Source organism: Cryptotermes secundus, unplaced genomic scaffold, assembly GCF_002891405.2.
Source record: "Cryptotermes secundus unplaced genomic scaffold, Csec_1.0 scaffold295, whole genome shotgun sequence".
NCBI lineage: Eukaryota > Metazoa > Arthropoda > Insecta > Blattodea > Kalotermitidae > Cryptotermes > Cryptotermes secundus.
In genome coordinates, this window is record NW_019729213.1 from 797493 (window position 1) to 813410 (window position 15918).

The window sequence follows — 15918 nt, forward strand, 5'->3', positions numbered from 1 at the left end:
ACGTATTAGGGTTGTGATTATTAGACGGGGTTTGGATTGAATGATTAGATTGACACCCTTGTACGCACCACTCATAACTACAAGTAATACAGCGCTAACACTAATCTCTGCACTTTACAGTTCACTGCTGCAAACACTGGTGTCCTCAGTCTATTACGGTCTCCGCTAGCCGTTTCCTGGCAACGGATTTTAACACAGGAACTATTACAGTCTCACTGAATCATACACTCCGAATATCACTGTACTACCGCAAGCATAAAGTCTTCCCTTCACACCATATACTCCCAGTTTGAGAATAAATTCTACCAGCAAAAGGAGGGTATGAAAAATGGCAAATATATTCGTGGAGCATTTTGAGTTAATGGCATTGAACACAGCAAACTACAAACCCGCCAAATGGCTCAGATACCTCGACGACACATTCGTGATATTTCCACATGGACCAGCAAAATTATAGCAATTTCTTCACCATCTCAACAACGTTAGGTCTACAATCAAATTCACTGTGGAAGTTGAGGCTAATAATACCCTTCCATTTTTGGGTGTTTTCGTTATGAAGCGGGACCCAAAACTGACCACGAAAGTGTACCGGAAGCCTGTTCACACTGGTCGTTATCTGAACTTCAAGTCCTACCACCCACACCACGTAAAAAGAGGATTCGTCCATAGTTTGGTCGACCGAGCGAAAGTCATTTGTCAAAACCGGAAGGATTTTAACAACGAAATTAAAAATAAGACATAATCTGATGCTCAATGAATATCCAAAAGAATTCGTGAACTCTGAAACCATCGGCAAGAAATCGTCCTTCTTCAGACAGCAGTATACCAGGACACTGGCGTCATCCTATATGTTAAGGGCACTTCCGAGAAATTTAGACGTATCGGGAACAGTTTCAATCTCGGAAATATTTTCAAGACTAAACATACACTCGGTGGGACATTGATGAAAACTGGACAGATTAGAGATGCCCAGTAGACGAAGCAGTGTGTGTACAGCAATCCATGTGATTGCGGCAGATGTTACATCGGTAAAACAAGTTGACCTTCAGAAGCACGCATTAAGGAGCGCAAATATAACCTGACACAGGGTTGCTTGAAAAATCAAAATTAGCCCAACATGCATACGAGGAAGGCTACAAAATATATCGGAATGAAGCGAAGGTCTTTCAGATTGAGCCCATCACCACATACAGGAAATACAAGGAATCAGCCCACATGTCTCTGCTGGACCATCCGATCAGTCAAACCAGTTTGGAAATCTCTCCCATCTGAACTCCCGTTATCACAGCAGAAGTAAAAAAAACTACAACACCCTCAACTGTAGATTGAGTGGGAAAATATATTTCTCTTGTGTTGGTATCATAATGGGTATTGATTATCTCCAGTGATGATTTCTATCGTTAATAGTTTTCTGGTTCAAGGCCTCATACATGTAGAGCTTTTAATAATTTAATGTTTTCTTAGCTCTCGCTGATGGTTTTTGCTGTGTTTGGCTTGTATACCCTATCTTGATGCTGGCACAGGTGTCCAGAGATAGGGACTAGCTCTATCGATTGTGTCTAACTGAGAAGGTTTTACCTGAAGGCGGAGACAGAATCTGGCCTCCCAAGCATTGTGTTCTGAAAAATAAACATAACGGTGTTTTTAGATGAAGACAGGGCCATGGATAATGTCCAAAAACATAATATTTGTACTTTTTCTCACTGTCGAACTACCAGCTCCGGAACTCTCAATCCACTTCTCTGCTTCAACTGCCATCTCTTCTCACTTAACGTCGCAGAGCTCAACTCTCGACTCCCGACTTTAGAGACTCCCGCAGTTCTAACAACTCCTCCGCTCTCAAGCTCATACCCTGGCAGGCTGGCATTTCGCAACTCATCTGATTCAAACGATATTTTTTGTCCTTTTTATAACTCCTGGGCACGGACCGCACGAACACACAGCTCCTCTATTATTGCATGAATTTGTCTCCGAGGAAACGTGCTACCCAATCGCTCCATAGCAACGGCTGTACACAGAACATATCGTGACACCTGTTCTATTGTTGCGTGTGGGCATTACCTAACGACTGTTTCTCTGGTTCCACAGTTCTTGCTTTGAGCAAATACACCACAGTAAGGAAGCACACTGGAGGGGAAGTTAACACATCAAGGGAGAAGCGACGAGGATCCATTCCTGGAGCGTCCTTTAGTGGCCTCATTATGGAACATGGATGAATGATTTAGGCGTTTTTAAGTTGCTCCTGCTCGTTGGAAACAAGCGGTAAACTTTACAGTGATTGAGGTTAGCTCTTTCTAAGGGACCCAACTGAGTAGGTGTCTCCCCCCCCCCACACACACACACTTGAGGACGGAAACAGATCCAGTCTCCGAAACGTGATGTTTACTGTTTTCTAGAATACAGGACGATGGAAAAAGTCCAAAAATCCAGAACTTCTGAGCGTTATGCTCCATCGTCAGAACCCTTAAGAGTCTATTTCCCAGCATGCTAGTACATTGCACGTCAGCTATAATCATTTGATTTGTCCATTGCACTGTTTGCATTTAGAACTGATTGGCCCTTACTGTACTGCTGCACCTGAAGGCACAGCAACAGTCGTGTTTGAAGACCCAGACATGATTAGCTTCTTGTAGAAAGGTTGGTATGGGAACTTTCGTTGAGCGCGAAACAGACCACTGGCATATATCTGTTGTGTCCCTTAAAGATTTAAATTCGTGGTGTGACGTGAAGGAGGAAGAATATTTCTCACCTTTGTGCGATTCCCACTGTCTGTGCCATGGTATAGTCCATCTGCCCTACGAACAAGGGTAGGCAACCTTACGGAAAAGAAGCCCTATATAATTATGTCTGAATTTCTACCGGTCTTTGAGCATCGGGCCGATTCCGGTGGTCGCACGGTCTGGGGCATGAACTGTTTTCTCTAGCTCGGACTCTGGGATCATGGGTTCGAATCCCACTCAAAGCATGGATGTCTGTGTGTGTGTTTATTCTGTTTGTGTTCGTCTGTGCATGTAGCCTCCTTGCGACGACATGATCTTCCGTCCAAGGGGTACTACCGACTGTGTATAGGGTTAAATTTTCTTTAAATTCGCTAGTGGGGGGGAGGTATAGTCCAGCTGGGTCCACTATGCACGGCGGCCACTAATTGTGGCCTATTCTACCTATCACGGGTGATTATGATGGAGAATTTGGTGGACTGAAGATTGGCAGGAGGAACCGAAGTACTCGGAGATAATCTGCCCCAGAGCCACTTTGCCCACCACAAATCCCACTTGACCAGACCCGGGATCGAACCCGGGTCGCCGCGGTGGGAAGCAAGCGAATAACCGCTTGAGCTATGGTGCGGCCCTGTGTATATGGTTAAGAAACTGAAAAGGCGGCCAAGGCCCAATAAAGGACTGTAGATCCATTGATGAATGAATGGTGCATGAATACCGGAAGTATGGCAGAAACAGGATCTAGTAATTTTTCTAATGACGTAACAGCCTGCGTCACTGACTATGAAGCACCCTTCTTTCTGTAGAATGTAGAGTATATGACTCGCATATCAGCTTTGTTATTGTCTTTGACGTCACAAAGTGGTTTCCTAGTTTCTACCTCTTGACAGACGCTGTAAACGCTAAAAACCAAGTCTCTGGCCTGTCTGAAGGATCCTTGATCTGCCATTATAAATTAACGGTAAAATAACGCAATTACACTAAATACACAAAACCAGCGACTTGAAATACATGTAATATTCGATATCGTGGGAGAGATCCTTCATGTGAGTAGGTAACAACGTCAGTGACGCTGATTCATTGGATGGAATCATTTGACATAACTTTTTTTATGGTTGACATATAAGATGATTTGTCAGATCGGTAGGCTTACATGGTGAGATCCTTGTGGGAGTATGTGGTTTTGTTCACAAATTATTCAGTCGCTTGTAGGAAACGAAAACCTTGAAAGATACCTGCTTACAAGAATGGTAGGCCTGTTTTATCCAGCCAATTATGATTTGCAGACTTTATACGTGAGTTAAGCATGGAATTTGCAGCGGTCCACGGACCGTCAGTCGATAAAATCCGGTATGTTTCACTCTTTAAATTGTACTTGCATTATTTTACTGAATCAATATAAGTTTCTGGTCAGGTTATTATTTTCTTCGGAGTAGTACGGGCGATGGGCTGGTCACGGTAACCGAGCGGTCTGAGGCATGCACTGTCTCCGCTGGCTCGGAAGCCTGCATCGTGGGTTCGAATCGCACTCAGGGCATGGATGTTTACCGTTTTTGTGTGTGTATGTTTGTGCGTGTTTCTCTGTGTTTGTGTACAGGTAGAGGCTTTGCGACGAGCTGATCACCCGCCCAAGGGGTCCTGCCGAATGTCTAAGATCTAGTAAACCGAATGGAAACGGAGAGTTTCAGGGTGGTAGGCCAAGGCCCAAATTGGGGCTGTAGCGCCAGAGGAAAAAAATACGCGCGATGAAGGGCGTCTGAATAATCTTGTAGTGGACCCAACATTTGAAACATTATCACGTGATAAGTGTGACTATAGGCGGGTTTTGGAATTGTCGACTCCATTTATTGCACACTGCGATACAACGCCTGATTACACTTTACAATTCACTATTACACACATACACACACATTAATGCCCACCCTCATTTCATTGCCGTTGCTTGGTAGCGGCTTTCAACAGTGGACGTTCCTCTTCCTCTGGGTTCTCGAACTGTCCCCTGCCTCAGCTACCAGCTTCTCTCAGCTACCAGCTTCTCACAGTAGATTGGCGAAACGACTGAGCCTCAGCAGTTCTCTAGCTACTGGTCCTCGTCAGCACAATCATTCTTGGTTTCGAATCCCACGGGACTCCTGACCATATTTTACTGTCTGATGGCTCTGGAAACCTTCAGACCACACATTCTCACTATTTCTTTTTATTGCTAGTGGGGTGGGACTAAGTCCCTTGTACTGCGGCCACTGCCCCAGATGGCAGGTGAGGGTGATTGTGGAGCAATTGGTGGAATGAAGATTGGCAAGGGAAACCGAAGTACTCGGAGAAAACCTGCCCCAGCGCCACTTTGTCCACCACGAATCCCACTTGACAAGACCCGGGATCGAACCCAAGCCGCCGCGGTGGGAAGTCAGCGACTAACCGCTTGAGGTATGGCGGGGCCACACATTCTCACTAACTGCAACTGCTAACTGGTCCTTCTTGTAACATCTCGGCTGGGACTGCGTAGAAAACTTCTCTTCCATTATCTTTGTATTCTTTCGTTGCCGTGGAAACATGTTTGAGGAGCCGTTACTTAGTAATGGTTTTTGTATAGTTGCTCATTTCGCGGTCGTTGCCCATCAATGGGTCTACATGCCACAGTATATTTATCGAGACTTGATTTTTAAAAGCGGTGCAAAGACGTTGAACAGTGAGTTTACTTTCTCATGTACGGTTCATAGAGTAGAAAAACTGTAGTTAGATTGGTAGACAGGTAAGTAGATTGGCGATACATGAGTGGTGAATAATAGGTACTCTTAAATATATCAGAATACAATTGTATGCCTGACACGGGTGTATTCTTGACACTGATTAAGTTTATATGCACTGAATTCCTCCGTAAGAAGACTTGCCAAATGTTTTAACGATAGTGTGGCCAGAAATAATTACTGAGAATTCTGGTCGAATGAATTAATGACGTGATATAAGGATGTGTTCTTAAACCGAAGGAGGACAATGCTATCTTCAATCTCGAGTACGACTTTGATCAAAGGAATTTGCAGACGTTAATTACATAAATGACAAGCAGCTCCCTAATGAATTGAAATTGGAATGATCTCTTGGCCTCATAACAAGAGTTAACGAATGTTTTATCAGTCTAATTTATGACTTTTCAAAATCGGTGCCTTAGTATAAAGAAATATATAACATAAATTAATTTTATTAGTTCCAGTATAATTCAATGTTTAATATTTTGTATTTTAACTGAGTAAAATTAAAAAGAAAATATTTTTATCGTCAGAAAAACTGATGGTCCAGAGTGTAATCAGTTGGAATTATTATTATTATTATGGCTGTACAGCCCTTTGTTGGGCCTTGGTCGCTTTTTCAGTTTCTTGATCCCGTACACAGTCGGTAGGATCCTTTGGACGGGGGATCAGCCCGTCGCAAGGCCGCTATCTACACACAGAACAACACAAAACACAGAATGAACGCACACAATACAGACTTCCATGCCTTGAATGGGATTCGAACTCACGATCCCAGCATTCGATCTAACGAAGATAGTTCATGCCTTAGACCGCTCGGTCACTGTGATCGGCAGTCGTTTGGAATGTAATGCATAAAAAGTAATGAGGTAATTATTTTTTTTATAATTTGATGAATTCCAGAACGATTTTTTTTTTTGTTTTCACGTACAGTAATCGACTGGGAGTAATAGGTGCTTCGAACAGCAGCAATTCCAATTTAAAATTTCCAGTCGACGGGCTTAACACTGGAAGGAGCGTGGCTTGCGTTTTCCGTTCGATTAGTACCCATCACGGCGCGAACTGCTGTGAAGAAATATACGAACACGTGTCGAAACTCTCAGACACTCTCTCTCTCTCTCTCTCTCTCTCGATTGCTCAAGTGTAGAACGCTGAATGGGGAGGTAATTACGAATTGTTTTCGAAATGAATTAGAAGGAACATCCAGAGGATAAAAATTTCGAGGCCGAAAATCAAACATGGAGTTTTAAAATACAAAGCAGTAGTGGTGTAACCAGGGAATGCTGATTTCGATTAGGGCGCTAGTGAATGCTGACATCACTACATTTACTGCCGAGGGACGAAGGGACAAGGAAGAGGTTTCATGTACAGAGTATTCAGTAGCATCAGTTTATATAATGAATCGGAAATTGCCACCGGCACTGTTTGATCGGGGGGCACGCGGTAGCGTAGTTGGTTGAGGCACTATGATACAAACCGGAAGGTCTCGAGTTCAAGTCCCTATGAGGTGAAATTTTCAATTGACCTAATCCTTCCAGCCGCACTATGACCCTGAGCTAAACTCAGCCTCTAACAGAAATGAGTACCAGGAATCTTCCTGGGGGTTAAGGGCGGCTTGCACTTAAGGCTGACAACCTTACCGATTGTCTAGAAAATGTGGGAGCCTCGACGTCTCACAAACCTATGGGCCTTCACGGCCTGTTACAGGGATAGCTTTACTGTTTAATCGGAAGGGATACAACTGCTCGGCTGCCAGTTTCGGAAAGGATAGGAAGAAGAAGAATGTGCCTCGCTCCTCCCCCAGTAGTGTCCTATATGTAAGAATAGTTTTCTGTTAGTAAATATCCATATATAGAATGGGGAAGCAGACGTACGAGCAGCGCGTGTAGTATAAAATGCGGGGATAGCTACATGAAAATGACGCTAGTTTAATTTAGGTATAATAAAATGTACGTAACATTATTGTACTGCAGTAACAAGTATATACTTGTAGATTCCAAAGAATTCTGACGATTGTGTATAACACACAGAATTGCTGGGTTTTGGGACTTTTGCCATCGTCCGGTATTCTAGCAAACAGAAAACACAACGTTTCGGAAACTTGATCTGTTTCCGTCCTCAGGTGAGGGAGCAAAAGACACCTATTAAGATGGGCACCTTAGAAAGAGCTAATCTCAATCACTGGATTGAGATTAGCTAAGAAAGGGCTAATCTCAATCATTTGGTTGAGATTAGTTAAGGGGCCCAACTGAGTACGTGTCTTCTGCCCCCTCACCTGAGGACGGAAACAGATCCAATTTCCGAAACGTTATGTTTTCTATTTGCTAGAATACCGGACGATGGCAAAAGTCCAAAAACCCAGCAATTCTGTGAAGTAAATACTTTAACCCCATCTAACTCCATGGAACAAAGTCCTTCATGAGAAACTGATAGCTGTTCAGCTGATCAGACAGTTCCTCTCCTTTAATGGGATTCGAAGGTTGATTACTCTGTTCAAAGGCAGTTGAATCCAGTCCGTAATGTTTAATTAAGATCACCACGCCATTTACGTTCAGATCTACCAAGTTGTCTCATTTTCAGGGTACTCCACTGGATATGAAAACCGCCTGCAAAGATAAGTAATATTGTAAGATTTGAGGCTTTCACGGCGGTGACTATGAAGAAAGCAGTCTTCTGGGCTTTGGCACCGTGTATATGTGGTTTTAACCGACGTTTCGGAGGAACGTATCGCCTTCATCTTCAGGGTATAAGGAAAAATATTACCGGTTCTCACGGTCTCTTCGCTTGCGGATTTCTTATATTTTTCCTTCTACCCTGAAGATGGAGGCGATACGTTCCTCCGAAACGTATGTTAACACCACATATACACGGTGCCAAATCCCAGAAGACTGCTTTCTTCATAAATAATATTCATAACAATTTTATATCTAATTTGCAGCGAACATCGCGATCGAGTGGAAAACATTTCCTGCTCCGTAATAGGGATGTCCATGGTTCGGATCTGGGCCCGAAGATCAGCAATTATGAGAAATTCCATTGTGATTTTCTCTAGTCCGTCTAGGGAAATTCCGGGATAGTCCAAGTTAGGGCATGACTGGTTCCTTCCATAATGTCTCAGTTCCTTATTCCCCAGTCATCTTGTCACTGGACGCTGCATATTGTGAATTACTGGCATTGACTTCAAGTGATTACTTACTTACTTAATCCGTTCCACCTATACCCTACGGTGTCGAGGTTGTTTTTTTTTTTTTCATTTTGTTCATTTTACAGACGGTAGAACTCCTTGAACGAGTGATCAGCCCTTCGCAAGGTCTCTACCTAAACAGAGGACAACACAAACAGAATAAAAGCATACACGTACCAAACATCCATGCCCTGAGTGGGATTCGAACCCACGATCCCGGCTTCCGAGTGAGCGAAGACAGTACATGACTTAAACCGCTCGGCTAGCGTGACCGGCAGTGTATAAGAATAATATATAAGAATTCAGTTCGTACCTCACAGGAAACAGATCCGAACCCACGATCCCGGCTTCCGAGCGAGCGAAGACAGTTCATGCCTTAGACTCCTTAGATCGTTCGGCTACCGTGACTGGCGTCTTCAAATGATACGTAAATAAATATACCAAATGTGCAAATAAACCGGTTAAGAGAGATTTCGGTACCGTGCGGCTTCTGTAATGAGGACAGGAAGTTTCTGTACGTCGGACCATGTCTAACCACTTTGTCCTGTACTAGGAACATAGGCAGTTCTGTACTGCAGTTCCTTAACCAAATTTGGACCAACTGGAAATGATAGTAATAAATCAAGTATATGCTTTGAATTTTAATAATTCTCAATAGCCGTAGGACTTCGTTATATGGCGCGTGGTTTAGTCCTTATTCACAATTGTTGGCGTGAATCAGGCTCGTGACTTGCGTCTGTAATTGAGGGGAAGTCATGAGTGACGTGGTTCGGTGGAGGGCATACGTAGGGTTACGGTACACAGTTTCGGCTGTACTGCGCTGCAATGGCGGACAGTGTGTGATAACCTATTTAGTCCGAGGGTCATGACTAACCAAGAACCGTGTCGAATATAACACGACAGTTATGAAAGCTTATGTATTACGAGTAAAACTGCTGATGTCTGTATTCAGAATGCATATAATCCCTAGACCGAATCCTTATTCCTGTGATATTCACTAACGTTTTAACAAACTTCCTGTTTTATTATAGCCGGGATAGCGTAGTCGGTGTAGCGACTGGCTACGGGCTGAACGATCGAAAGGTCGGAGTTCGAGTCCTGATAGGGTTAAGAATTTTGTCTTCACCACGTCGTCCAGACCTGCTCTTGAGCCCACCCAGCCTCCTATCTAATATGTATCAGGGGCTTTTTCCCCGGAGTTAAAGCGGCCGGGGCGTGAAGCTGACCACTCGCTTCTAACTAAAGCCAAGGTCAAGATAATATGGGTCTATACATCCACTCTCCTCTTAAGTTTTCATGGCCTAGTGCTTAATTAGTTAAGTACAGTAACTATTACTTGTTTAACGACGAAGCGAATAGATCACTTAGGAGAATTAATCGCAGATGTGATGATATTATTAAAATGGATATGAAGGAAGTAAGATATGGAGGTGTAGCATTTATCTCTTCATCTCCTGATTAGTTGGGAATTCAGAGATAACGAATTTCTGGAAAAGACCCCTTCCAAACGCAGGCAGTGAGTATCAGCATGTTATATACAGTATTTTGGACAGGACATCGCATGAAGAAATGGTGTCAACGTTCTGTAAAGAGAATTAATTACCTTTTCAAAATTTCTATATTCTAATATGTTTATTGATCACAGTTGTCGCGAGATGTAAAAGCTCTTACGGTCTTCGATCTCTCAAACACTAGGATCGCACTTTCGAATCCTGCTCTGCACGGATACGTATAGTCTCGTATTTCTGTATTTTGTGTTGTCCTGTTTAGATAAAGGCCATGTGAATGCCCTGTCTCAGAGGAGCTCTGCTAAATGTCTTAAAATGACAAGCATCCTTCATGATAATCATGAAACAATAAATAAAACTTCGCATGTGTCTCAAACTGGACTGGAACATGCAACACACACTTTCGTGAATCATAACCCCAAGGCACAGTAATCTACACGCAGAGTTCATCTCTGGTTGAGCGTAAGTTTTCAGGGGTCCGTTGCACGGGGGACGCAAGAGTTGCACACGCACTGTCATTTCAATTCTAAAGAGCCGACTTGCATTCGATAGGCCCCTAATCTGAGCTCCCCTGTCACGATATTTCGTACTTTTCCGAAATAAGTAGTTCTTTGAAATAATTCGTTTTCCATGTTCATAATAACACGTATATCAGTTGTCGCCGAAATATTTTATATATGTCGTTGTATAACATACGAATATGTCAAGATTCGGGATTCTTTCTGTCAATCCCTCAGAAATTCCTTGCTGACTTGAGATGTCTCTCGCAGTGTACGAGTATACAGACCTATAGGCCAAGTAACGTGAGTGGCCTTTCCTCATTCAGGGATTTCTGAAAATAAACTGTACTGATATGTTGCTTACAAACATCGGTGACGGTAAAAGAAAGATAATTTTTTCCCTTTGCTTAATTAGTTAAGCACTATGCCTGGAATATTCTTGGGAGTAAAGCGCGGCCGGCGCGTAGGGCTAACAACCTTACCGCCATCTATGAACCGATTGTTTAGAAAATGTGGAACCTCAACATCTCACAACCCTATGGGCCTCCACGGCCTGTTAGAGGGATACCTTACTTTTTTTTTGTACCATGAAGACATGGGGAAGTGGAGGTACATCTCCACCATTTTTTACCTCGGCAAAGATGGAGGTGAGTTCTCAGCTTCACGCCCCTGCCGCTTTGCGCTCGGGTAACAATTCCTCGTTACTCATTGAATAGGAGGCTATCTGGGCCTCAGAGTCGGTGTGGACCCTGCAGAGAATAGAGAAATCTTGCGGTGCCGGAAATCGAACCCGGATCGTCCAGCCCTTCGCTATACAAACTGAGCTATCCCGACTCCTTTTCTTCAATGGTTATCAATGGACATGTATTTCCGTTTACCAGTTTTCTCCTACTTAATGCCTTGATGCTAACTAGTAATCGATTTATGAATTTTAACGGTTACTAAGCAACGAAACAGTGACATATGCACAAAAACAGTTCGCAGAAAATCGTTGAAGTGAAGCAAGAAATTCTGACGGTAGTGATGAGCCTCAGTGAAGAAACTATAGCAACATTTGCACGAAATTTCAGCATCGGCTGCAGATGATCATGGACGCCTGTCGTGCATATATTGAAAATGTGTTTATTTGACTGCCAATCCCCCAGTACTACCTGACTCAGAGACCCAAATACATTTATGTTTTGTACGTATATGTATACTATTAAAACGGGGCTTCTTTTTAGGACGATCTTGCTCAATGATTTTGTGACGTAAATTCTGTTGTGATCGCCTAGCAATCAGGTTAACTACAAGAAGAAACGGATAGCACTATGTTATGTCTGTGGACATGATGATAACTTGTGAAGAAGACAATACAGTTAACAGCCAGTGCTGCGAGCACGGAAACTCAAACAGAGCAGGTCTCTAACATAGCAGCATCTTCTGAGTGTTCATGGGTTCGAATTCGCGTGTTGTGTGTAACGTCATCGCTTTCTGATTCGAGGCATGAGGATGAAGATTCCGAGCGCACTGGTCCAGAGATGGACGCTCTAAGCATGTATTCGGGAGGTACTCAGTTCGAACTTCGGCATTGGCTGTCGTGACTTAGGGTTCTCGTCATTAACTCAAGCCCCACCGTACGTACTCTGGGATATGAAGTCCGATTGTATCAAAACCGCTTCTTTCCGAATCCTTTCCAAGTCTTTAGTCATCTTACCATTCGACATTTTATACATATTAACAAAGGTAAAGTCACAGTAGCCAAGCGGTCTAAGGCATGTACTGGTTTCGCTCGCTTGGAAACCGGGATCGTGGTTTCGAAACCCACTCAGGGCATCGATGTTTAGTTTGGTGTGTGCGTTCTACTGTGTTTGTGATCACCCGCCCAAGGAGTCCTACCGAATGTGTAAGATGTAAAAAAACCGAAGTGAACGGAGAAGTTAATGGAGGTAGGTCTAGGCCCACTGGGGCTGTAGTGCCAAGGAAAAAAAAGTTGTGCGTGTGCTTAACTAATTAAGTACTACGCCATGAAGATGTATGGGGGAGTGGATGTATAGATCCACGTTTTCTTGACCTCGGCGCTAGTTGGAGGTGAGTGGTCAGGTTTACGCCCCAGCAGCTATACCCCCGGAGTAAGATTCCCGGTACCCGTTGTATAAAAAGCTGTATGGGCCTGAAGAGCCCCTAAGTCGTCCAGCCTATAACCAGTCTCTATACCGACTGCCCTCTCCAGACTCCCATTGTGTACATACTAATAAAGGTAAAGTTGTGCCTGTGCTTAATGAAGTACCATGATATGAAGACGTATGGAGGAGTGGAGGTATAGCTCAACCATTAATGATCTCTATACTAGATGGAGGTGGTCAGCTTCACACCCTTGCCGCTTTACCCCTGGGATAGAGCCTCCGGCAGACAGTGGATAGGAGGCTTGGTGATCCTCAGAGCCGGTCTGGACGCTGTGCAATAGATTGACAGGAATCGAACCCCGTAGCCCGTCGCTATACCGACATCTCTCCCGACTCCTTAGATACTAACATGAGCTGTAAAATAAACTACCCATTCACATACCTGGACCTACGAATTCATGCACTCTTAATTGAATACATCCATAGATACATGCAGAAGGCAGTATAGCGCAGTTAGTGTAGCGACTGGCTACTGGCTGGACGACCGAAGGCTCAGAGTTCGAGTCCCGGTAGTGTCGAGAATTTTCTCTTCTCCACGTCATCTAGTTTGGCTCTGGGGACCATCCAACCTCCTATCCAATGGGTACCATGGGCTATTTCCCTGGGTGCAAAGCGGCCGGGGCGTGAAGATGACCGCTCACCTCCAACTAGTCAAGAAAACATGGATCAATACATCCACTCCACCATACGCCTTCATGGCGTAGTGCTTAATTGGTTAAGCACTAGGAGAACTTAATCTTTATAGATACATGTACGCATACATGTACACATATGCGCAGGCTTACATGCCAAAGAACGTACTGGACCTCCTTGGAAAACATGAAAGGACTCGAATTCGTTCCCCTCAGATCTGATTTCAGCGAAAACAGAATATGTTAAATCAAGTTACAGACGCAGTTCAGTCGAGCTTCTTTTGTTAGTTTAGAGTGTAGGGATGGGAGGCAAGTGCGTGCTTCTTAGGTCGCACCTGCCCTCTGGGGCAGATGGTTGGTTATGAAGAAATAGCCTGTAAAATACATAGGTTCTGACAGACTGTGAAAGATGGTCGTCTCTGGGAACATTGTCTTGCTTTTCCCTTCATCCCATGTACTACTTTCTTTTTGAGATAAAGGTGTTCAGTAGCTTAAAGCTAGATGATAAATTTATTTTGCGTCACCCAGTAGTACGTTGACTTCAGTTACGCAACTCCCGTTTACGGGTATCACGACACTCGCAACACCGGTTGCGGCTTCCGAATCTCCCTTTTATGGAGGATTGAATACATTGCCGTATTCCGTCTGTCGTATGTCAGATTCATAACAACTTTTTGTACAGTTACATTAAGAAGTCACATCTCAGCAGACACTCAGTACTTCCTGTGAGGTAAAGGGTGGTTAATAATTTGCGAACACAGCACTTTAGTGACCTGCATTATTTGGACTTAAAGTCAACTGAGGATAGGAACCAGTGACGGTCTGTTGTGAACACGGTAATGAACCTTCAGGATCAATAAGAGGCTGTGAATTTCTTGACCAGGTGTAGGACCATTGGCTACTCCAGGACTGTGGCGATTTGGACCAGAAAAGAGATGCAGTTCATGGCTTCCCTACCAAAAATGTGCATGTTACAGGTAAAAATATAAATATATAGAGGCCATGCGAACTTTTGAGATGAGAGCCACATTGGATGTAAAAGTAAAGCTATCTCTGTAACAGGCCGTGGAGGCCCGTAGGGTTGTGAGATGTTGAGTTTCACACATTTTCTAGACAATCGGCTCATAGATGGCGGCAAGGTTGTCAGCCCTACGCGCCGGCCGCCCTTTACCCCCAAGAATATTCCTGGTACTCATTTCTCTTAGAGGCTGAGTCGACCCCAGAGCCATAGTGCGGCTGGAAATATTAGGTCAATTGAAAAAAATCCAATGACCTCATCGGGATTTGAACCCGCGACCTTACCGCTTGTAGCATAGTGCCTCAACCAGCTACGCTACCGCGTGCCCCCGCGACATTGGATGTAGGGTATTAAAATTGTTCACAGTGATGTGAACGTATTTTTTAAAACAAATGTTTGTGGAATTTAAAATATAACGAGGCCGCGCTAAGTCTATTCGACTACTGTATACAGCATTAGGTTTGACAGAGATAAATACGTATGTAAGAAGTTGATATAGAGATTGATCATAAACATACCTATGAATTTCGTAAACTATATTTGTTCTACAGCAAAAATTGAAACCATGGCTACAGTGTGAACGGTTCATTTCTCTCCAGAACTTCATGCATTATTTAGCGTAAAGTTTAAAATGGTTACTTCGTTTGCTTAACCATTAAGCCACGAAGAAGAATAGGGAAATGTAGGTAAAGCTCCATACTTTCTTAATATCGGCACTAGACGGAGGTTAGTATAAATTCTGAACAGGGCTGGATTTATATTTGTGGGGGTCTATGTTAGTAACAACAAAATTAGGTTCTGATAACTAATTTTCTTATTTATTATTGTAATTAAAACATAAACTGTTCGTGACTTAGAGAAGCAAATGTAATCGGTAAGATCAATGGATTTTATTTCTCTTTTGTGCCGCCTCGGTCGCTTGCCCTTGAATCCAGCCCTAATTTCGACGGATTAATCTGCGAAAAATATTTCAATCACGGAAAATAAACTCGTACACACACAGGTCAAATTAAAGCAGTCTGAGTACAGTGCTTTGGCTATGGCATTTGCATTCATACAGCATAGATTAGCAAGCGGTTAGTATTATGTTAGACTGATGCATGTTGTGGATTTCGTAAACAAGCATTTGTTACGTAAGCTAGAATGAGTCCGTAAGGCTGTCGTGTTCTTAGAGCGTACAAAAACTGGAACACATGGCGCTGTTTCATATAACCCTGAATAATACATTTTTTGCTTTCTTTACACGATGCGTATGAAATAAACGCGTGTATCTGTCTATCCATGTGTTTGGACTCGAGAACCTGTAGACGGATTTTTATGAAATTTGGTACTAGAGAAATATACGAATAATTATCATTTTCATGATGACGTCACATGAAATTTTATGCCTTTTTTTTTAGTGTAGCTCGGTAAATATTCGTTGGAGAGAGAAACGTTTCGAACAAAAGCT

At 43.3% G+C, this 15918-nt stretch overlaps 1 protein-coding gene across 5 annotated transcripts in view; it reads left to right on the top strand.

The window, feature by feature from the left end:
- The window catches only part of LOC111865409 (transcriptional regulator EFH1), an 83312-nt gene that overhangs the window by 20108 nt on the left and 47286 nt on the right, over window positions 1-15918 (top strand). Inside the window, exon 1 of one of the 5 annotated variants that reach the window (XM_023853415.2) lies at window positions 14348-14427. The exons of the other annotated variants lie outside the window; for them this stretch is intronic. Within the exon in view, the coding sequence (XP_023709183.1) occupies window positions 14386-14427 (42 nt within the window). The 5' untranslated portion in view covers window positions 14348-14385. Of the gene's footprint in view, window positions 1-14347; window positions 14428-15918 lie in introns of those variants that run through there. 5 annotated transcript variants of the gene reach the window in all.